We start from the raw sequence: 24969 nt of genomic DNA on the forward strand, positions 1-24969 counted from the left end.
TGAGGACCAGAACACCTTCCAGAGATAGCCTATGGCCAGGCGCGAAACCCAGTTTAAACAGAAGATGAACTCTATTTAAGTAATTTCTTTTTATTCTTTATGTAACTCAAAATGGCACCGGATTGTCTCAAAATGGCAGCCAAGCACTATTCACTGTATCTTCCTAGACATATGGGATAATAAAATCATTCATTCATTTATTCATTGCAGAGATTTTGCAAGGTTTAATTGCTGCTTTTAGGTTCCCAGAGGAATTTATGTGTGACAATTGAGCTTTTTTTCCAAACGTGATTTCAAATTTCATGTAAATAAATGACTTAAAACAGACCAGAGTTCCACCTTGTAATCCTGTTTCGAATGGAGCAGTAGAGTGTATGGTACAAAATTTGTGGTATGCTCTTGATAAACGAATTATAAATACAATCTCAGAGAAACATCAGATAACATTGCATCAGAAACTGGTGGTTATCTGTTATTTATCGCATTAAACCTCATATTATCATCAGCCGAATTGTTTCCTGGAAGACAGCCTAGAATTAGACTTTAATTACTGAAGCGATGGTTCTTGCAGTCAGTAGAAGGGAAACAATCAGGCAGAAAGAAGGGCATGATGGGTAGATTAAGAGAAAATTGTTGGAAATTTCTACAAGTAGCTATTGTCCCATTCTGTATTTGATCACAATCATTTTCAAAATGAACATTATATAAATAAATTGCTCAAGATATTATAGATTTATGAAATAAGATTCCTTTCTTATTGCCCTCTGGGAAGTACAGAAGTTTGAAGTTTAACGGAAATGTTGAAGTGAAGGAACGTAGAAACATCAAATTTTACAGTAAAGAAGATGGCAATTTGGCCCATTGTGTCTGTACTGGCTTCAGAAAGAGCTATCCAGTCACCATAAGTAGTTGCTATGTTTATCAGTAACTTGTAAGAGAGAGATGTAAAAGAGTTGTAAGGAAAACTTCATGTTCACGTATACTTATTCAGAATGTTTGTGAGCGAAAAGTTTAGTGTTTACGTGTCGGTCATGTTTTGGCAGTAGAGGTTCATGAAGAAGAAGGGAGTTGGGAGCAATGAAATGAGTCTGATGAATTGAATAGCTGAGATTCAAATAGATAGTTTCTCCAGTGCAAGTTGTGCCTGAAACCAGCTCAGGCCCAAGCCAGAGTCAGGTTGTGTGATGAAAAGAAGAATCACTCCTTATTAGAGAAACTTTTCTCCAGTCTCAGGTCCAGAAAACCCAAGGTCCTTCCCCAAATTCTGAAAGTCTGAGTCAAGGTCGGAGGTAACGCTTTCAGGAATAGGAGATCACTGATTCAATTAGATTTGTAAACTGATACAAAACAAGAGGTGAATGTACATTGTGCGGGATTTTGAACATCATGCACCATATTCATTAAAGAGGGAGGACTGTAGTAGCATGTTGAGACCATTTGTGTATATATGTTTTATTTATATGTATATGCCAGACTCAATCAATTTTTAATTCAGTGTTGATTCTCCATATATTGTGTGCTCTTTATTCAGCCCTCCAAAGATATCACACTATTCCCTCACCTTCTCGCTGTAGCACAGCACAATCTTCTTTTCCAAATTTCTCACTTGAATATCTTGATTGAATCTGCTGCCATCACACTGTTAAGCACTGCATTCCAGATCCTGATCACTCACTGTGTTACAAGATGGAGCTTAAGAATAAAGAGAGTCAGCACAGTCCTCTCCTTACTTCCAAAAGCTGCACAGTTTAGCAAAACAACACATAATGTCAAGTCAACACACATTTTTCAGTTTGCCATGCATTTTCCAATCACTTTCTCAAGCCAAATAAAAGAGCAACAAAGCAAGTATCAAGATTCTTTCAAATTTGAAGAAGGTACAAATTAGTAGCAAGGAAAATGGGTTATAAGGAGTTTTTAAAATAAGCAAACCTGATTAGTTAGTCAGGTTCAGTTAACAAATTCTACTTTAAAGTGAATAATAAGATCATACAAGTGCTTTCAAAATTTTTCAAATGTTGTGTTTCTCTGCAATTAAGATTTTGAATGTCAAAAAATGAAGTTCAAAAAATTTAAAACACATTACTTATCTTACAACAATTATATCCCTGGTTTCAGTCTTCCCACCCAGGGGAAACATCTTACCTGCATCTACCTGAACTATTCCTTGAGGTGTTTTGCACATTTCAGTGAGACCACCCTGATTATTTAAAATTTTAAAGAATACAGGCCTATTTTGTTCTTCATGGGTAGTCCTGTCATCTCTGGAACAGATTGGTGAAACTTTGTTGCATTCCTTCTCTGGCAACAATATCCTTTTCTAAAGTAAGGGATCAAAACTGGACACAGTACCCCGATGCACTCTAATCATCGGTACAATTGATGGAAGTCTTCAGTACTCCTGTACCCAGGTCATCTTGTGATAAAGGCTGACACACTCTGTTAACCTTCCCAAATCCTCGCTGTACCTGCATATTAACTGTCACTTATCAATCAGAACACCCAGATTCTCTCATACATCTACACTTCATAACTTTTACCATTTAAGTACACACTGCACATCTATTTCTCCTGTGAAAGTAAATAACCTAATTTTTTTCACATTATATTCCATCTCCCATGTTATCGCCCACTCACCACATCTGTCAAATCCTCTTGAGGCTGTTTGGCATGTTACTCATAGGATACATCCCCGTCTAATTTTGTGTCATCTACACACTTGCAGCTGTTACATTTGATCTCGTTCCAGACCAGTGGGCCCAACTACTGATCCTGTCATAACCTGCCAGTGTGAGAATGACCAATTTGTTTCAACACTGTTTTCTGCATGTTAGCCAATTATTAATGTGTATCAGTGAATTACATTCTTTTATGGGTGCTTTAATTTCAAATCAACGTTCTGTTGGGACATTTTCAAAAATGAAAATCGAGAATACCATACCTATCAAGTCCGTTTATCAACTCTGTTAGTAACATCACCAAAAAAACTCCACCAGATTCATCTGACATGACTGCAGTTTATAAATCTACTCCAATTATGCCCAATCCTATAATGATTATCCAAGTGTCCAACTATCATCTCATTTGTAATAGATTTTAACAGTTTCCTACTATTCCTATAAGGCTAACAAATGTGTAGTTGCCTATTTTCTCTTCTTATCCCCTTCCCTTTCCTAAAAGTCGAATGACATTGTTAACTTTCAATTTGCAAGAGCCATTGCAGCATTTATTAGATTTTGTAGGATTATTACTAATGCATCCATCTACGTGGCTCTGTCTTTCAAGAGCTTGGGAAAAAGTATCTTATAATCAAGTTTAAATGTTGTCTGACAATAAGATTACTAATTAGTTATTTTTCATTTCATAATATTAGATCTAAAATAGCATATTGTTCAGTTAGTTCCACAACATACTGCACTAGGAAATTACTGTTCACACATTCCTCCACAGTATAGGGTTCATTAGGTTTGTCCTACGGTTTGAATAATTATTCTGGTGATAATTTGAATTAGGTGTTTTGATTTGTGATAGTGTTTAATATTGTCTTTGTGGATTAATACTGTAAATGCTAATGATTATGTTGCAAATGTTAATTATAGCCATAACTGTTAATTGTTAGCATCGTAACTGTTAATTGCTTTACTAAAAGTTGTTATGTGTTGTAAGTGCCAGTATAAAGGTTGCAGATTCAAAAAGGAGCTATTAAAGGAGTCATGCTAAATTATTGCAGTGTAACTTGTGGCCCAGAATACACGTGAAAGAAAAAGACTGAAACATTAACAGCTATCTGCACCTGGAGGCATCACAATGCTAGTGGTGCATCTCAGGATCCTTGGTGCCTCTCAGGATCCTAGCATCAAAGATGGCAGTCTTTAACAAATTCATTATGTGTTGGGCCTTCCACTCATTGAGGATGAGGATATTTTTTGCAGCTGACTCCTCCCGTTAATTGTTTCATTATTCTACCACCATTCACAACAGGATGACGCATGATGGACGAGCTCAGAGCTGACCCATTGGTTTTGATCCATTGTCTATTGCATGCTGCTCCATGCCTGTGTGATGAGCCTGGAGCTGACGGCTAAATTTATGTTATAATCTGGCTATGGACCAGTAACTTTCCTTTTGAAGTAGACAAATTTACAGTTCGAGAGGCCTTTCTAAGAGAGAAAGTCACAAGATTTGATGGTTTTGAACAAACAACAATAAACTTTATGATACAACATTAGGACAGAAACCTGATCTGCATGACAAGCACAATTTATATTCTAGAACCCAGAATTAATATGTATTTCACATAGGTGAGGGACAAGCTTGATGATGATAGAATGGAGGATCTGCTGTGCGATGTGACTATGTGTGAATAACAGTTTCCTGCTGCTGATACTAATACCAAGTTTTACTTGCTACTTGTTCGTAATTTAACCCTTCAGCCTGGTGGTTCTGTCACATCACACGATGGAGGGTATCCTCTGTGTAAATATGGTACTTTCTTTCCACAAGGATTGTGCAGGGCTCACTCCCACTGAATACTGTCATGGAGAGGTGCATCTGTGACAGGTAGATTGAAAGGTCAATTAGTTATTTCCCTCTCCTTGAATCTCTCATCATCTGCAGCAGACCCAATATAGTAGCCATGTCCTTTCGGATTTGGACAATTTGATCAGTAGTGGTACTACCAAGTCATTCTTGACAATGAACATTGAAGCCGCCACACCAAATAAATACTGTTCACTTGCCACTCTCTCTGCTTCTTCCAGTCGCTGCTCACCATGGAGTGGTGCTGATTTGTCAACTGAGACTGACTCTAGTTGATAATTAGCAGGAGACTTGCTTACCTATTTTGACTTGCCCATGTGAATTAACTGGGTCTGTCGTCAATATTGAAGATTCCCACTCCACCTCCTTTCTGTATGTATCTCAACTATGTCACTCCAGCTCTGAAGGGTCTGGTGAGACAGTGCATACCCAGCGTGATCATGATGGCGTCTGAGACATTGTATGATTCTGAGAGAACACTCATGACAGTCAGATCATCTTCCTTAGTGAGCCAGATGGGTTTTTGTGACAATAATTTCATGGTCACCATTGCTGAGACAAACTTTTATAACTATTTTAAAAAAACACCGACAATTATGGTATTTGAACCTGTGCCAATACCACACTAACCTGCGCCTCTGTGACATCACTACTGTGCCACAGACTCCCCTTATTCCACCAGCTACTAATTATTGTTGTATTAAATCTTTGGCAATTCATGTAGGAAGAGCTGCTGATTGGGGTGGTGAGTCTGATCATTTGTTTAGTGTGTATTGTAATTTAACATAATAAATATTGATGATATGTGGTAAATGGTGATTTTTGATGAAGTCCGTACTGATGGTTACATTTCTGAAAACAGTGGCATTCACTGTGCTTCTCTCTGATTTTAGATGTAGATGAGTGTGAAATACATGGACACACACTTTGTGAGCACCAGTGCATGAATACTGTGGGTAGTTTCAACTGCATATGTCCCCCCGGCTATGAGTTGCTCTCCGATGGACAGAGGTGTGGAGGTATGTGGTTGTTCCTTGTGTTTTCTCCTTTACAAAGCACAGTGTGGTTCTACAATGTTCACTTTCATAAAATTGTCAATAATATTTACAACTTAATGATTGGCAACACATCCACAATTATTCACTTATTCCACCACCATCGCTCAGTGCATATCATCTCCTAGATACATTGCAGGATTTCACCAATGTTTCATCAATGACACGTTTCAAACCAACAACCACTTCAAACTAGAATGACAAGAGCAGCAGATACAGGAGAACACTTGTACGTTCCCTCAAATCCACTCTCCATATTGACTTGGAAATATATTGCCATTCCTTCACTACCACTGGGTCAAAATCCTGGAATTCCCTCCTTAATGGCATTGTGGGCTTACCTACAGTAAATGGACTGCAGTGGTTCAAAAAGGTAGCTGATCACCATCTTCTCAATGGCAACTAGGGACAAACAATAAATGCTGGCCCAACCAATAAGATCAGTGTCCCATAATTGAATTTTAAAGAAAAGACCAATAACCAATCACAACGTTGACATCATTATGAATCACATGAATACATTGCTTTAAAATTATTCTCCTGACCGACTTGGTGCAACAACTTCAAAAGTGAAATGATCCCTTTATGCTCTTTTATTTGATAATGTCAATGCTGAAAAAGCAGCAGTTGGACTCAGCTTCCAGTCAGGGTAAAAACAATGACTGCAGATGCTGGAAACCAGATTCTGGATCAATGGTGCTGGAAGAGCACAGCAGTTCAGGCAGCATCCGAGGAGCTTCAGCAAAATCGACATTTCAGGCAAAAGCCCTTCATCAGGAATAAAGGCAGAGAGCCTGAAGTGTGGAGAGATAAGCTAGGGGAGGGTGGGGGTGGGGAGAGAGTAGCATAGCGTACAATGGGTGAGTGGGGGAGGAGATGAAGGTGATAGGTCAGGGAGGAGAGGGTGGAGTGGATAGGTGGAAAAGGAGCGAGGCAGGTCGGACAAGTCCGGACAAGTCAAGGGGACTGGAAGTTTGAAACTAGGATGAGGTGGGGGAAGGGGAAATGAGGAAGCTGTTGAAGTCCACATTGATGCCCTGGGGTTGAAGTGTTCCAAGGCGGAAGATGAGGCGTTCTTCCTCCAGGCGTCTGGTGGTGAGGGAGCGGCGGTGAAGGTCAGATCAAGTCTGATGAAGTTGCATTGGTAACCACAGGAAGTGTTGCTAAGATATTCAGGAGCACAATTCTAATAAAAGACTTTGCAGTGCTTAAGTTCTGTCCAATTTGGGATAGATGCGACCCTGAAATTTGAGGTAATTTGGCAAACAGACTCAGATTGGTGTCTGTGCTAATTAGACTTCCTAACTCTGTCAGAGGGCTTCAGATTTTCTGGTATTAGTAACATAAATATTGAGAACCTTCCTGAAAAAAAACCTACCAGTTACAACTGGGCAATCGATAACTGAAAGAGTGAGTTGTAAATATTTTATGGATATTTAAGCTATCTGAACAGATTCTGAACAAATGCTTTTAGTATTTCTTGCTTTTGAAGAGATAACATGTGGCGCAGGTTGTGTGTAACAAGAAGGTATTGGATTTGAAGACAGTCAAAATTAGGAAATCTCTTCTCCATTTCAGTTACTACATGAAAACCCACTGCAGCTACTGGGAACCTTCAGTCCCACATTTTCTCATGTTATTCCTTCCCCTGCTGCTCCCTAGGATAGATTCATTTCTTATACCCCAACTAATACCTGCTCTAGTCACAATGCACCTCCACTGTCAGGGGTGAATGCTAGTTTTAAGCCGTGCAATTTTGCGTTATGAAATTATTATTGTGGGCTCCTGTTGTTACTGAAGTGGAGATGCTGGTGTTGGACTGGGGTGGACAAATTTTTTTAACTTTGGCTTTCAGTACCAACTTTACAATGACCAGCATTGTATGTAAACAGAAACCGCTATAATAAGCAGGCCGCAGGGAGTTGGAATGTTGCCTGAATTTCAGTCAATGGGTGTGAATTAATCATACAATGTGATCCCTCTGCCTATTTTCGGCCCCTTTATGTAGGAAATCATCTCTTCAATTTTTCAACAAACCAACGATGATGTATGTGTTCTGTAAAAGTGTAGATGGAGTCAGAACTCGGTCTGCTGAAAGATAACAAGCGGGTGACGAGATTGATTTTAATTGCTCGAATTTATTTGAATGTAATGTGACAAATATTTTGGCTCAGACATTCTCAGAACTGGCCTCACGCCACTATCCTGAATTCACCAGAACTGTGGTATAAACAGAAACTTACGCTGCATTTCCATGGCAGTTATATCGCTGGAACGAGAGTGACGTTGAGGAACTTCCAGCTGGCCAGTGCCATTATTTCATTTGGGTGTTCTTCTCTAAGGTTTAAGAGGCCACTCTCTTTTCATTGAATTTCAGAATCAAAAGCAATAAACAGTTAGTCTGCTAGTGATGGAGCGATTCCAGTTTGGAAACCAAATTAGGATAAAGTTACTCTGGCTGCTGGAATGGCATGTTTGAAATGTTAATGCTTGCACAGAAGAGTTGCCAACTGACATTAGGTGTGAAGCTCAGCCTGTTAACGTGCTCTACAGGTTGCCTTTTAAGCTGCAAAATCTGTTCTCATCTTGGTTGTTTAGCTGCTTCAGAAGAAATTTATGCACAAGAAATAAATGTGGTTCTGGCTGCTGGTTTTATGTTTTGGAACGATCACATTCAAGCTGAAAGAATCATGTGACTCTGTTTTATCTTTGACACACTGGAAAAGAAATGGTAAGTAGGAGTGATTCGTTCAAAGGATTATTCTGGCACGAGACTAAGAAGTTGTCTCGTATTCCTATTATATTAATTTGTCTTTTCAAGCACTGGACTGAAAAGAAGATTACTGACCTTCATGTTGCTCTGTATGATTTTACTAACAATAAGTTTGGGCATGTTGTTTTAACCTGTGTGCAACAGTATGGTGTAGCATTAATTTTCCACTTTCAGGGGCCACACAGAAGAGTTGGTTGCATATTAGTGAGAATCCTGCTCTAAATATTGTCTTTTCTTCTCCCTAATATGTAAAGTGAAGCAAAAATTTAGCTAGCACCAGAGGAGTGTTGAGGGGCGAGAGCAGCCAGCACTAGGACAGGATCTTTCCACTGGGGATCTAATGGACAGACTTAGAAGTTAAAGCTGAAATTGTTATTAAGCTGAAAAATTTATCTTTACAAATTCAGCTTGACCTTTTACTGATTATTGTGTAGCAGGAAATGCAGCCAGTACCATATAAAGAACATAATGATTCAACTATTACCTCAATAATTTAGAGTGCTGGCAGTGACCATCAGCTCCAGCACCACCATCCACCGTTCAAGCCAAACCTTCTCCACAGCATCACAGAGTCATCTGGGCATTGTGGATAATACTACAAATTTAGCTCAAGATAATGGTCCTTGACTCGGAACATATAGAAGCAGTACCCAGCACAAGAGAATGTTCAAGGGGGTGATGCAGAGGAGGACCAGACATGAGGTGGATATTTTGGAGATGGTACCCACCCATCTGGAGTGGTGCTGATGCAATCAAAAGCCAGTGACCACAGGGATCAGTTTGTTTCAATAAAGGCAGACATGTTGGTGTCAATTATATAATGACATCTGTGCATTCTGGATATCTGCTCTGTGATAGGACCACAAATAGAAAAGTCAGTTGGAGAGTCTTCTATGCTTTTGTACAGTCAGCATATCTGCATTGTGCAGGCTTCCAGATGACTAGAGTTGCAGACCTTTTTGACAGGAGGTTTGGTGCTGTTAGACCTGTCTCCTTCAATTCTGACACAATAAAAGGGGCTGGTTCAAGAAGCATCCATGCCCTCCCTTTGATGTTTTACATCTTGGGCAGAAAATGTTGGGGTGTCTCGTACATTGAATTTTCTTGTTAAATCCTTCCCTCTCACTCCTCAGAATGTGCAATATTCAAATATTGAATATTCATTGGTTAAAAAAATCAGACAGCTGTCACTCTATTTGTTGTTTGGTTTTGAGCATGTGAAAATTATGCTTGAAAGCCCAACAATAATATTGACATTAGTTAGGATGTTCAGAATGCCAGTACCATAGACAGAGAGCCAGAAGTACTCTGTAGTAATGAGTGGCAGATACTGTACAAGGAGTATGGAGCAAAGACTCCAAGTGAGGTTTTCTGAGTTTTGTGATGTTTTTAATCTTTCAAACAATTCAGGGTGAGGCCCAGTTTGAGTTTATTCCTTTTATTTCACTGTTCACAGTAACATGATAGTGTGGCTACATATGATCGATCAGATGCTGGTACCAGTACATTATTGGCTATGTTTTATGATTTGGAAATTAACAGATTGCTTGTTTAAGGCTTTTTCATGAGTGAATTAATCTCAGACTGCTGCTTCATGTGTTGTTCACCTACTTGTATTGAGCAATGATGTAGCATCCATGAGATTCACTGTCAAGAACTTTCAGGGATTCAAAGTTTTGCTGTTCCAGACTCTCTTGCTGAGTTCCTCAGATCACCCAGTTTTGGTGTGAGGAAATAGATCTTTAATAGGGAACAGGCAAGGAAAAATGTAGAGCCATGGTCTTTGCATTTGCAATATGTTGGGGCCGAGGAGGAAACTGATTGGTCTCCCTATAGATAATTCCATTCATTTTGAAGGTTAAAAACACCACTGGAGAACAAAGTAGAAAATAACTTCATTAAATTACTTACAGAGTGGAAACAGACCCTTCGGCCCAACAAGTCCACACCGACCCGCCAAAGCGCAACCACCCAGACTCATTCCCCTACATTTACCACTGCACCTAACACTACGGACAATTTAGCATGGCCAATTCACCTAACCTGCACATTTTTGGACTGTGGGAGGAAACCAGAGCACCTGGAGGAAACCCACGCAGACACGGGGAGAATGTGCAAACTCTACACAGTCATTGGCCTGAGCCAGGAATTGAACTCGGGTCTCTGGCGCTGTGAGGCAGCAGAGCTAACCACCGTGCCACCCACATGTTTAGGTTTCTATGATGCTAGACCTATAAGAATGTCAGTGTTCTCTTTAGACCTTACGGTGGCATAGTGGTTAGCACTGCTGCCTCACAGCGCCAAAGACCCAGGTTCAATTCCAGCCTCAGGCTGTTACGAGTTATGAGTTTGCACATTCTCCCCGTGCCTGCGTGAGCTTCCTCCGGGTGCTCCGGTTTCCTCCCACAGTCCAAAGATGTGCAGGTTAGGTGAATTGGCCACGCTAAATTGCCCGTCATGTTAGGTGAAGGGGTAAATGTAGGGGAATGGGTCTGGGTGGGTTGCTCTTCGGAGGGATCGGTGTGGACTTGTTGGGCTGAAGGGCCTGTTTCCACACTGTAAATAATCTAATCTAATCTAATCTTTTTAACTTTTATACTGTTACAGGGGTGGTCTTGCTGGAACAATAGTGACAGCTCCCTCTTGGTGGTGACATCCTGAGCCTGACCCGAATGAGAAATGATTCCTAACCTAGGAAACTAGGCCAGGGTAGGGATGGTTGCTGGGCAGTAGGCCGAAGCCCAGTTTCGCTGAGAGATCAGCATATCCTACCCACTATTTTCATATAGTCTAATGGTAGTCACACCATTTGGAAGCTTTTCACTCTGGGGTGGCACGGTAGCTCAGTGGTTAGCACTGCTGCCTCACTGCACCAGAGACCCAGGTTCGATTCCAGCCTCGGGTGACTGTCTGTGTGAAGTTTGCACATTCTCCCAGTGTTTGCGTGGGTTTCCTCTGGGTGCTCTGGTTTCCTCCCACAGTCCAAAGATGTGCAGGTTACAGTCGATTGGCCATGCTAAATTGCCCCATAGTGTTCAGGGATGTGTAGGTTAGGCACATTAGTCGGGGTAAATGAAGGATCATAGCGGAGGGGAATGGGTCTGGGTGGGTTAATCTTTGGAGAGTCAGTGTGGACTTGTTGGGCCTGTTTCCACACTGTAGGAATTCTATGATTCTGAATCAGAGTGGTAGAAAGTGATTCCATTATTAGCGAATGGTCCAAATTTTTGTAAGGATTAAAAAATTGTATAATATTGAAAAAGAGTAACAATGAGGACTTGCAATGTCTTATTATTTGCACACCTATGAAATGCCATGATTGTTTTTTTGTTGGCAGATGTGAATGAGTGTGAGAAGAGCAACTGCTCCCACCATTGTGTGAATACACTGGGCAGCTTCCAGTGCCTCTGTCCACGTGGATACACTCAGCATGTGAATGGGCACAATTGTCAAGGTTAGATGCTACTTTCTTGTGTTTCAGTGTCACCTTCCCAAAACTGGCTGTACTTTTGTATCAAGGGGTTGAGATCTACTCGAATGGTATCAGGGATGATAAAGCTACAGTTATGTGGACAGACTAGAGAAGGTGGGATGGCTCTCCTTCAAATAGAAAAGGTTAAAGAGAGATTTCATGGAAATGTTCAAAATTATGAAGGATTTAGGCTACTGTAAATAAGGTGAGATGATTCAAATGGCAGAAAGACCAGAGGGGCATATATTTTAAGATATTTGGTAAAGGAAAAGGGGCAAGTTATAAAAAGAAAGATGAGAAGGGAAAGATATAAAAGGGACCTAAGGAGCAACGTTTTCATGCGGTAGGTGGTGCATGTATGGAATTAGCTGCCAGAGGAAGTGGTGGAGGCTGGTATAGTCACAACATTTAAAAGGAATCTGGATGATTATATGAATAGGAAGGGTTTAGAGGGATTTGGGTCAAATGTTGGCAAATGGGACTAGATTAACTTAGGATATCTGGTCGGCGTGAACGAGTTGGTCTGAAGGGTCTGTTTCCGTGCTGTACATCTCTGACTGTAATCACTTTTATGGCCTTTTAGTGCGATCCCTCTACATTTCCTGAAAGATAGTGGAACATGATTTAACTTCAAGTGATTTAGAATGTTATGATACATTCAAATAGGGAATTTAGAAGTGCACATGTTCTTGAAAAGGAAAATAAATTCGAGGGCAATGGGAAAGGAGTGCTTTAATGGTAGTAAATAAATAACTCTGAAAAAATTGACCGAGGCATAGGGACTGAGCAACATCCTCCTGTGCTGAGGGATCCAAATTGCTTAATTTGGAGCGTGCTGTTCACATTATGCTGTGAAGGTGGAGTGACTGAAGGTACTGTAGATGGGGTTTAGGTTAGTGGTGGTGCCCTTTTCCATATGAACTGTTGCATTTGATGATCAGCATGTGTCCTTAGTAAACTCTTCATTTTCCCGTCAATTCAACTAGCAGTTTGAGCAACTATTGCCGTAGACTTTCTCATAGGTTCATCTGGTTTCTAATTTAGCTATCATGCTGGTGTGTCATCAATGGGTACGGAGGAACACCTATGACACATGTGCCTGGTGTTAGGCCTCTGGAGGATTCTTGCTCTTTTAAATTCAGGAGTGGCCAAACAAGGAGCTGTGGAAATGTTAGTAAGCTGACTCAGATGCAAAGCAGATGAATGTTTATCTACTCAAGTGTAGACTTGCTATTTTGAATTTGACTCTCCTGTGCAAACAGCCACCCAAGGGAGACTCTTCATCCATTGTCATATGTTGTTCTGTGATTAAGCCAAACAAGTGGTAAAATCCAATGATATCTCATGTGTTAGATGAATAGATCATAATTAAAGTCCATGAGATTAGATGACTCCAAACTATGATCTGATGCTGTTGGCATTCTGACAGGTAACTGAGTATTACTGCGTTTTGAGAAGATTTGTAGCTCAGGTTGAGCTTCTGGATGTAGGTTTGCTCGCTGAGCTGGAAGGTTCATTTTCAGACATTTCGTCACCCTACTAGGTAACACTATCAGTGAGCCACCAGTGAAGCACTGATATTATGTCCTCTTTTTGTTTATGTGCTTAGATTTCCTTGGGTTGGTGATGTCATTTCCTGTTCTTTTTCTCAGAGGGTGTTAACTGGGATCCAAATTGATGTGTTTGTTGGCAGAGTTCTAGTTGAAATGCCATGCTTTTCGGAATTCTTGTGCGTGTACCTGTTTGGCTTATCTAGGATGGGTGTGTTGTCCCAGTCAATGTGGTGTCCTTCCTCATTTGTATGTAAGGATACTAGTGATAGTGGGTCATGTCTTTTTGTGGCAAGTTGATGCTCATGTATCCGGGTGGCTACTTTTCTGCCTGTTTGTCCAATGTAGTATTTGTTACAGTTCTTGCAAGGTATTTTGTAAATGACGTTCATTTTGCTTGTTGTCTGTACAGGGTATTTTAAGTCCATTAGATGTTATTTTAGTGTGTTGGTGGGTTTGTGGGCTACCATGATGCCAAGAGGTCTGAGTAGTCTGGCAGTCATTTCTGAGATGTCTTTGATGTAGGGGAGAGTGGTTAGGGTTTCTGGGCATTTTGTCTGCTTGTTTGGGTTTGTTGCTAAGAAATCGATGGACTGTGTTCATTGGGCACATGAAAGAAAGAGAATTGCAAAACTTATGACATAGTCACCCCTATGTTGTGTAGGTGATCTTCCTCTGCTCTTCGTAGTTCCTCTGTGCTGCAGTGTGTGGTGACTCATTGATGTAATGTTCTAATGCAGCTTTGTTTGTGTGTGTTGGGATGATTGCTTCTGTAGTCCAATATTTGGTCTGTATGTGTTATTTACTTGTAGATGCTGGTTTGAAGATCCCCATTGACTGTTTGCTCTACTGTGACAGCTCAGAATGACAGTTAGTTATTGTTTTCCTCCATTTTCGTAAGGGTATTATTGATGGTCTTGAAGGTTTCCTCTAATTTGTTTTGTTTACTGATGACAAAAGTGTCATCCATGTAAATCAGGAGGGCAAAACGGGGACATGAGATAGCTTTGGCAAATAGAATTAAGGAGAATCCAAAGGGTTTTTACAAACATATTAAGGACAAAAGGGTAACTAGGGAGAGAATAGGGTCTCTCAAAGATCAGCAAGGTGGCCTTTGTGTGGAGCCACAGAAAATGGGGGGAAATGCTAAATGAATATTTTGCATCAGTATTTACTGTGGAAAAGGATATGGAAGATATTGACTGTAGGGAAATAGATGGTGACGTCTTGCAAAATGTCCAGATTACAGAGGAGAAGTGCTGGATGTCTTGAAACGGTTAAAGGTGGATAAATCCCCTGGACCTGATCAGGTGTACCCGAGAACTCTGTGGGAAGCTAGAGAAGTGATTGCTGGGCCTCTTGCTGAGATATTTGTATTATCGATAGTCACAGGTGAGGTGCCGGAAGACTGGAGATTGGCAAACATGGTGCCACTGTTTAAGAAGGGCGGTAAAGACAAGCCAGGGAACTATAGACTGGTGAGCCTGACCTCGGTGGTGGGCAAGTTGTTGGAGGGAATCCTGAGGACAGGATGTACATGTATTTGGAAAGGCAAGGACTGATTAGGGATAGTCAACATGGCTTTGTGCATGGGAAATCATGTCTCACAAACTTGATCGAGTTTTTTGAAGAAGTAACAAAGAAGATTGATGAGGGCAGAGCAGTAGATGTGATCTATATAGACTTCAGGAAGGCGTTCGACAAGATTCCCCATGGGAGACTGGTTAGCAAGGTTAGGTCTCATGGAATGCAGGGAGAACTAGCCATTTGGATACAGAACTGACTCAAAGGTAGAAGACAGAGGGTGGTGGTGGAGGGTTGGTTTTCAGTCTGGAGGCCTGTGACCAGTGGAGTGCCACAAGGATTGGTGCTGGGCCATCTACTTTCTGTCATTTACATAAATGATTTGGATGCGAGCATAAGAGGTACAGTTAGTAAGTTTGCAGATGACACCAAAATTGGAGGTGTAGTGGACAGCGAAGAGGGTTACCTCAGATTACAATAGAATCTGGACCAGATGGGCCAATGGACAGAGAAGTGGCAGATGGAGTTTAATTCAGATAAATGCAATGTGCACCGTTTTGGGAAAGCAAATCTTAGCAGGACTTATACACTTAATGGTAAGGTCCTAGGGACTGTTGTTGAACAAAGAGACCTTGGAGTGCAGGTTCATAGCACCTTGAAAGTGGAGTCACAGATAGGATAGTGAAGAAGACGTTTGGTATGCTTTCCTTTATTGGACAGAGTATTGAGTATAGGAGTTGGGAGGTCATGTTGCAGCTGTACAGAACATTGGTCAGGCCACTGTTGGAATATTGCATGCAATTCTGCTCTCCTTCCTATCGGAAAGATGTTGTGAAACTTGAAAAGGTTCAGAGAAGATTTACAAGGATGTTGCCAGGGTTGGAGGATCTGAGCTACAGGGAGAGGCTGAACTGGCTGGGGCTGTTTTCTGGAGCATCGGAGCCTGGGGGGTGACCTTATAGAGGTTTACAAAATTATGAGGGGCATGGATAGGATAAATAGAAAAAGTCTTTTCCCTGTGATCGGGGAGACCAAAACTTGAGGGCATAGGTTTATGATGAGAGGGGAAAGATATAAAAGAGACCTAAGAGGCAACTTTTTCACGCAGAGGATGGTACGTGTATGGAATGAGCTGCCAGAGGGTGTGGTGGAGGCTGGTACAATTGCAACATTTAAGGATATGAATAGGAAAGGTTTGGAGGGATATGGGCCAGGTTCTGGCAAGTGGGACTAGAGTGGGTTGGGATATCTGGTCGGCGTGGACGGGTTGGACCGAAGAGTCTGTTTCCATGCTGTACATCTCTATGACTCTATGTAGCGGACTCAAAGTTTGAGTTGGACAAACAGGCAGAAACTAGCCACCAGGATACATGAACATCAACTAGCCACAAAAAGACATGACCCACTATCACTAGTATCTTACACACAAATGAGGAAGGACATCATTTTGACTGGGCCAACACATCCATCCCAGGTCAAGCCAAACAGAGACACGCACGAGAATTCGTAGAAGCATCCTGGAACTGTATCAACAAACACATCAATTTGGACCCCATCTACCACCCTCTGAGAAAAAGAACAGGAAATGGCATTACCAACCCAAGGAAATCTATGCACATAAATAGGAAGCGGGACATAACACCAGCACTTCTCTGCTAGCTCACTGATTATGTTACCTATTATGACGACGAAATGTCTGACAATCAGCCTTCCAGCTCAGCGAGTAAACTTACATCCATAGCTCTAATTCATTGAGTAGAGGATTCTTTGACAACTGAATGGTCGGTTGTCTTAATTGATATGACTTCCCAATTTGGGGCAGATCTACTTCATTTCTGCCCTCAAGGAGATGGTGCTTTCAATAATGTTATTTACATCGACATACTTGAAAATCTCATGTGACGCAGTTGTGTTAAGAGAGGAGTTTTATATCTAGCTTGACAAGAATGTGAGTATTTTATTGAATAGTACACAATTAACATTATTTTAATTGATAGCAGGTTTCCAGCCCAAAACAATTGCAGGTACAACAGGAACAACAACCCGATTTGTATTTGTATAGAGCCTTTAACATATAATAAAATTTCCAATGAGGCACATAAGAGAGGTGATGGCCCAGTGGTATTATCCCTGGAATATTAATCCAGAAACTCGGCTCATGCTCAAATCCCACTATGGTAGATGGTTGAATTGAATTCAATAAGGAACTTAAGTGAAGAGTCTAATGATGACCATGAATCCATTGTCAATGGTTGGAAAACCCCATCTGATTCATTAATGTCCTTTCGGGAAGAAAAATGCCATCCTTACCTGGTATGGCCTACATGTGACTCCAGACCTCTGGGCAATTAAGGATGGGCAATAAATGCTGACATTTCCAGCGATGCCGTCATTCCATGAATAAATAAATAAAAGATTAGTTCAGATGTACAAAAGCTCAGCCAAAGAGGTTTTAAGGAGTACCTTAAAAGAAAGAACTTGAAAGAAAGAGAATTACAAAGTTTATGACATAGTCAGCTGAAGGCATTAACACAAATGAGAGTGTGATCGGAATCTGAATCAGGATCCTGTCTTTCAGCATTTATTCCCTTGTCTTTTGCACTGTTAAAAAGCATCAAACCTCTCACTTTTCAGAATTAAATTCCTTTTGTTTCTCAAGAACATTATATAAACTATGACATGGAGCCACAAAAGGGGACATTTGGTCAGGTGATCAAAATCTTAATGAGGGTTAAAGAATGAAAGAGAGGTCAAGGGGCAGAGCAGTGGCAGGAGAGAATCCCACAGCTGGGGGCCTTGCTAATTGAAGACATAGCCACAAATGGTGGAACAACTCAAATTAGGGATACAGAAGATTCTAGAGTTAGATTTCAATTTTGATTTGATTTATTACTGTCACCTGTACCAAGGTCAAGTGAAAAGTGTTGTCTTACATGCATTACAAGTAGATTATACTATACAAGTATATCAGGGTATCAGAGTCAAGTGCAGGATACAATGTTACAACTACCAAGAAAGTGCAGAGAGAGATCAATATTAATATTAAAGAGGTCCATTCAAAAGCCTGATAACAGCGAGGAAGAAGCTGTTCATGAATCTGTTCGTATGTTTATACTAACTTTTATATAATTAGAGGAGTAAATTTAACTCTTACTTTCCTTCCCTTGTACTTGTAAGCAGAAGTCTTCGAAATTTTTATCTCTTTTGTAACAGGTTTTGGCATGTTTCTCCTGAAACTTCTGTGTGTGAAGTCAATTTTTTAAGTAAACAAGCTCTCTTTAGGACTAAATCAGAAATATGTTGTATTCATTCATTCAGACTGAGGCTGATTGTTAGAACACACGCACACTCAAGCACAAAAGGAAGGAAAAATAAATAAATAGAGAGTTGGAGAGATGGCTCAGTGGTTAGCACAGCTGCCTTACAGTGCCAGGGACTCTGGTTTAACTCCACCCTTGGATGACTGTCTGTGTGGAGTTTCCACATTCTCCCTTTGACTGCATGGATTACCTCTGAGTGCTCCAGGTTTCTCCCACAGTCCAAAGATGAGCAGGCTAGGTGGATTGACCATGCTAAATTGCCCCATAGTGTCTAAGGATGTGCAGGGTAAGGGGGTTAGCCTCATGGGAATTGCAGGGTTACAGGGATGGGGTGGGGATGGGGGGGCTACGGACTAGATCTGGGTGGGATGCTCTTCTGAGGGTTGGTGTGAACTTGATGGGCCAAATGGCCTGCTTCCACATTGGGATTCTATGATTTGAAGACTGACTTAGTTAAAGAAAGTTAAGATTCAGATATTACTTGGTGATTGCCCAACTCTTGCAGATTAGTGTTCAGTGAGAGTTCTTTTTCATAATAGCTATGACTCAGGTGGGTATGGCTACCCAAGGCAAAATTTGCAGAATTTCCCATAATATTAAGGAAGGCTCAGCGATATGATGTTGATATGTGGAAACATGGTTCATCTTTCAGTTGAATGCAAGGTTTCATCAGGAACTAGGTTTCCAAGACATTTATTTGGGCTTGAGGCAGACTTAGCTGTTCTTTCAATGGCCTTGTAGATTCAACTTACTGGTTGTTAGAAAGCAGACTAGATGCTACCGGCCAGCTGAAGTCTTTGCAGACTGAATCAAGGCTTCAGAAATGTGTTTTAGCCACGTAACAGCAAGTTTCAGTTTGTCAGTTTTTTTCACTCCTCTGGCCAAGGATCTATTATTCATTAAAATAATTCAAAAAACTATGGATGTTGGAGCCTGAACAAACAAAAATAGAAATTGCTAGAGAATCTCAGCAGGTCTGACAGTATCTCTGGAGAGAGCAACACCCATTAGCATTTTGAGTCTGGTATGATTCTTCTTTAGAACTGTTTGTCTCTCCAGAGATGCTGCTAGACCTGCTGAGTCTCTTCATCACTTTCTGTTTTCATTTCAGATTTCCAGAATCTTTAGTGTTTTGCTTTTATATAGGTTTTCTATGATATTGATAGATTGCTTTATCAATCACTGGGGCTCCATATCATGCTGCTCTCTTATGTTTGTTCAGTACAATATCCACAAGGTGTGAGATTCCAAAGGGATGGGTCTAAATGGATAGAATTTGATGCAGGACAAAAGGTTGATGTCTTGAATCATCCCGATTTTCCAATGGGGGGGAGTTTGTGCTGGTCCACTATTGGAACTTGAATAAACAGTCTTGTAGTTTAGAGACAATGAATGAGTCAAGAGTCAAGGTGGTGGTGGAACTAATGTTGTCAGTGTATGTGTAAAAACCAGCACTGTGCATTTGGAAGATGTCACTGAGCAGAAGCATTTGGAGCAGATAAGAAAGGAGCCAAGAATGCATCCTTGGGGGACACCAGAAGTAACAGAGAAAGAATGGAAAGTGAAGCCATTGCAAGTCATTTTCTGGCAACCATTATTTGGATAAGAAGGAAACTTGGTGAGAGTGGTCTTTGCAGCTGGACAACTGTGGAGAAACATTGGAGGAGAATGGGGATTGTCAGTTTATTGGTTCCAGTTGATTTTGGTTGATAGGTAGCAGGATGAGGTGATGATGGAGAGAGGAATTGTTAGTACTTAGCAGGCCATAAGCTGCTCTCTCATTAGAGAGAGACAACTGGTGGTGGTTTACGCTGAGGGTCAGCACACTTCAGGTGAGAGGAGACGTTGAGTAGAAGAGTCCTTCATGGTAACCTCAGGGCACTAATGTCCAGTTGGTTGACTTTCTGCTCACAGCCAGTGGCGGAATTAGAATGGTGAATAATAGACCAAGTGGCCAGACACGATCAGCAGGGTAAGCAGCTCAAGCACATGCTTAAGAGATCTGGAGGAAAGCAGTTTGACGCTAAAGTGAGAAAATACAGTTTGTTGGAAGAGGAAAAAGAGGCACAATTAATTTTGAAATATCTGTGCACAAAGAAAATTGAACTGGTTTGCCGAGAGAATAAGTTCAACTTGGAGAACACAAATGAAATATGCTGTATAAAATCTGTAAGGATAGATAGATATCTATATAAATTCCTCTATAGAGTCACTTCATGGCGGAAGACATTGTCATATCAGATTGGAAAATGGTATTAAAAGAGTCAGCTAATCATAGGCAGAAGAGTAGGACATACCAATTTTAATACAACATGGGCATTAATTACTTTCATTGGTTTTAAGATAACAATGAATGTGGTACTTCTGGAGATGGCCACTGTGCTCATAACTGCGTCAACACAGCAGGAAGCTACTATTGCACCTGTCATCCAGGATATCGGCTCCACTTTGACAGACATACTTGTATCTGTAAGTTCTTTCCTCTCTTATACATGATGTACTGTTCTCACATACAATGGTTACTTCATTTCTGATTCTGCAGTTGGAAAATTGTCTTTATCTGTTACATTGATTGAAGACTTGAGCTCAATGGAAGGGTTTTAATTAAACAAGATTGTTCTAAGGCAATGATAGTTGAGCTATAGTCCATTGTATATAAACTTGTCTTGAATTATGTATTCATGGCTTTCTGTAGAAGATGTCATCAAGGATCTAATAGTGTGCAACTTATTATGTTTTTGAACATCTATGTCTTTGCTTTTGATTTTTGTTATCTTTAAGTACATTCTTAGCGATGGACTTGTTCAATTGTTTTATACTGAAGTTAGTCAGTGATTCTCCTGCTCTTCGGATGCTGCCTGTACTTTTCCAGCACCACTCTAATCTAGATTCTGATCTCCAGCATCAGCAGTCCTCACTTTTGCCTCATTGACGAAGGTTGTGAGATTATGCTCTGTTATCATGCAGAAAGCTGTGGAGACAAACTCAATGACTATATTTAAAACAGGTGAGTTCTTTATTAGTGAGGGAGAAGGCAGGATGGCGGGGTTAAGAAACAAACCTGTCAAAGCAGACTTGATGGGCTGAATGGTCTAATTCTGCTCCACTAAAATATGGTCTTCAGAGGGGATCCGAGATGGCGGTGTCCTGGTAGGATCGCATTTGCTGGGCTCCGCGCTGCAACACTGGTCCGACAGAGCACAAACCCATCCAAAACACTCTACAGTGCGCAAAAACACAGTAAAGGAACTGGAAACCTGAAAAATCTTACTTACCTTTGTCCTTGCAGCTGAAGAATGCCAAAGAAAGGAGGAAGCTCACCCTGGGCCAGGGCCGGGCCATGGCCCAGCCCACTGAAGCAGTGGGCTTGCTTACTCACCACACCCTGGTGGAGGAGTTGGCAAAATCATGCAGGTCCTGGGGAGGCAGATCCAGGAAAACATTGAAGAGAAGTATCTGCTATGCTGCAAGACTTGGGAAAAAGGACCAATGAGCTTGAGCGCCGGGCTGCAGGGATAGAGGCAGAGACTGACTCCTCCAAGAGCTGGATTGAACACCTGGAAATACAGATCCAGGGTCTGTTGGATCTGGTAGATGATCTCGAAAACAGGGGCAGAAGAAAGAACCTGCATGTTGTTGGCATACCGGAGGGGATGGAAGGTGAGTGACCAGTGAAGTTCTTCGAGAAGTGGTTCCCAGAGTTCCTTGGTTTGGAGACTGAGAAGGGAAGGATAACAATTAAAAAAGCCCATCAGATCGTGGCATGAAAACCAGGTGTGGGTCAGCGCCCACGCCCTGTCCTGGTAAGGTTCCATTATTATAAAGACAAGCAGAGGGTCATGGAAGCCTTTAGAGCCCAGGGGAGGGAAGAGAGGGCATTGGTGTGTGACGGCTCCAGGGTCATGTTTTTTCAAGACTTCTAGGCGGCAGTGGTCCAGAAAAGGAAGTCCTACGACAGCGTCAAGAGGAGACTGAGAGAGCTTGGGATCCAGTATTCTTTAAGATATCCAACAGTGCTTGAATCAATCATAATGGATCCATACATTTGTTCGACTGTCATCAGAGAAAGCGGAGAAAGTGAGGTCTGCAGATGCTGGAGATCAGAGCTGGAAATGTGTTGCTGGAAAAGCGCAGCAGGTCAGAGAAAGCGAACAACTTTGTGGACACTTAAGTCAAACGGCCAAGTAGGCGTAGAGAACAGAGCTGATCGGGTTTGCTCTTCTTTAAAAAGGACTTGGTGAGTCTCCTTTCTGGTAATACGTTGTGTGAAATGATATCTGGGATGGATAGAGTATTTATTTTTAATTTCTAAGTTATGTTAAGGGATGGGTGACATATTTATTTTTAGTTTACTTGTCTATAGTACTAACCTTGCTCTTGGGTTTTTTTTTCTCGACCAGGTAGTCAGTGTATGTGGTGTGACCCTAGCTGGTGGAAGTTGAGAGGGCGATTGGGATGGTTAGTAGATGTGTAGGTGTGTGGGTACCCCCTTTGAATTGTGGGGGGGGGGTGGTGCGCAGCACGGTAAATACCTCCAATCAGTGCCTTTGGCGATTTTTTGTTTTTCTGTTTTTGCTGTATACAGTTTTTATTAGTTTTGTAGATCTGTTGGATGTTATTTTAGTCTGTGTAATTTTTAGGTTTTGTGGATTCTTTTGCATTATATCTCAGTGATTTGTAGTTTGGGTTCCTCCTCGCTGGAAACTAGATGGTGCTGTGATTAAGGATGTGTGTGAGTGGTGCACCTGGCATATTATGGGAAGTCACTCGCCTGTCAAGAGGAAGAAGGCACTTTCCAACCTTAAAAGGGAGAGGGTGGATGTTGCATTATTACAATAAACACACTTGGATGATGCAGAGCATTTGAAGTTGCAACAGAATGGGGTATGACCGGATTTATTTCTCATCTTTCAATACGAGAAGTAGAGGGGTGGCCATTTTAGTTAGAAAGATTCTCCAATTTAAGTTATTAGAGTGCATTAAAGACACACGCGGGAGATTCGTAATCCTTAAAGCTTTGATACATGGGGAAGAATATGGGATCTTAAATGTTTACTGTCCCCCGGCCCACCCCCTTAAATGCTTGATGGACACACTTTCTAGGCTAGTTAACCTTGCATCTCAACATATCAAGGAGGGGATTTCAATTGTCTCATAGATCCTACTGTAGACAGATTGCCCAAAGGCCCGCTGATAGCTTCTTTGCAACCTAAACAATTAAGGGGCTTGTGTGCTGAATTGGGGTTGGTAGATGTTTGGAGGCACCTTCACCCTACTGACAGGGACTTCACATTCCTCTCGAACCCACATAAATGCCATACCAGGATTGATCTTTCTCTGACTCCCACAGCACATCTGGGCTCGGTGGCAATAATGACAATTGGCAATAATCACTATTTCCAATCACGCCCCAGTGTGTTTAATGGTCAAGAGTAAGGATACAGTGATAGGCTTGAGACACTGGTGACTGGACCCCTTTATTCTTAAGGGTCGCAAGTTTATTGAATTATTTTCTACTGAGTTCAGGGATTTTTTAGATATTAATTCAGCCTCGGCCAGAAGCCCATCCATTCTCTGGGAAACAGCTAAAGCCTATGCTAGAGGGTTGATTATCTCCTATTCAACCAATAAGAAATGACAGATGGGTGAGCAGCAACGCTTGCTCAAGATGCGTCTGAAAGTAGCTAAAAAGGCATATTTAGCTAGTTAAGCTGCAGAGGATCACATCGCTTAGATCTACACTGAACTCCATGCTCTCACAGACAGCCAAGAGGGAGCTTACATTTGCAAGTCAAAGGCTTGGGGATAAGCCAGGCAAGTACCTGGCTTACCTTGCTAGGAAAAGGAGTGCCCTCCAAGCCATTACCTTGATCAGAGAGGACACTGGAAATTTAAAAGGATTAATGCAGAATTTCAGAATTTTACTCTGAATTATACCATTCTGAAAGCTGTGAAAGTGGGCGGGTTCGGATGGAGTTCTTTTTTAAGAATTTGGGCCTTCTGGCAGTGACCCCTGAAAAAGGGTTTCTCCTCAATGCCCATTGTCAGAGCAAGAGATGCAGGAGGCTGTGAGGCAGCTCCAGAATGGAAACATACCGGGTCCAGACAGGCTCCCCAGTGAGTTCTATAAGGAATTTATAAGTATATTGTCAGGGCCAATGCTTAATATGTTTAATGACTCACGTAGTTGTGGTCTTCTCCCACCATCTCTCAAAGAGGCGAACATCTCTCTCATTCTTGAAAAAGGAAGGCCCCGGAAGACAGTGCTTTCTGTAGGCCCATTTCACTCCTGAATATCAACTTCAAAATTCTATCCAAGACTCTGGCATTAAGGCTAGAAACTGTACTGCCCTCTATCATTAAGGAGGACCAGACAGGGTTCATAGAAGGTCACAGATCGATGGATAATGTCAAGGGATTACTTAACATGATCCAAGTATGTCACCAGCGATTGGTATGGGGATTGGTGATCTCCTTAGATGTGGAAAAGGCATTTGACAGGGTCGAGTGGCCATATCTTTTTCATACATTGAAGTGGTTTGGCCTGGGAGAGACCTTCATCAGGTGGCTGGAGGTTTTGTGTAGTGATCCTCTTGCCGCAGTGCTCACCAATGGTGTACGGTCAAGAAATTTTAATATTTGTTGGGGCAGTCGACAGGGCTGTCCCTTGTCACCATTGCTTTTCACATTGGTGATTAAACCGCTGGCGCAGGCAATACGCAGAGATCCCAATGTA

General features: G+C 41.4%; 1 protein-coding gene across 8 annotated transcripts in view; it reads left to right on the forward strand.

Annotated features, from left to right (window-relative positions):
* Positions 1–24969, forward strand: part of LOC122557922 (kielin/chordin-like protein) — a 334780-nt gene that overhangs the window by 203422 nt on the left and 106389 nt on the right. For 6 of the 8 annotated variants that reach the window (XR_015760203.1, XM_043706141.2, XM_087996706.1 and 3 more), the window contains 3 exons: positions 5433–5558; positions 11705–11821; positions 20577–20702. Coding sequence is in view for 7 of the 8 variants with exons in the window: in XM_043706141.2 (XP_043562076.2) it covers positions 5433–5558; positions 11705–11821; positions 20577–20702 (369 nt within the window). In the remaining variant the exon portion in view is untranslated. The remainder of the gene's footprint in view (positions 1–5432; positions 5559–11704; positions 11822–20576; positions 20703–24969) is intronic. The other 2 variants (XM_043706143.2, XM_043706145.2) reach the window with 2 other exon arrangements.

This window comes from Chiloscyllium plagiosum, unplaced genomic scaffold, assembly GCF_037043375.1.
Source record: "Chiloscyllium plagiosum isolate Xiang-an unplaced genomic scaffold, Cpla_swu_hap1 HiC_scaffold_18, whole genome shotgun sequence".
Taxonomy (NCBI): Eukaryota; Metazoa; Chordata; class Chondrichthyes; order Orectolobiformes; family Hemiscylliidae; genus Chiloscyllium; species Chiloscyllium plagiosum.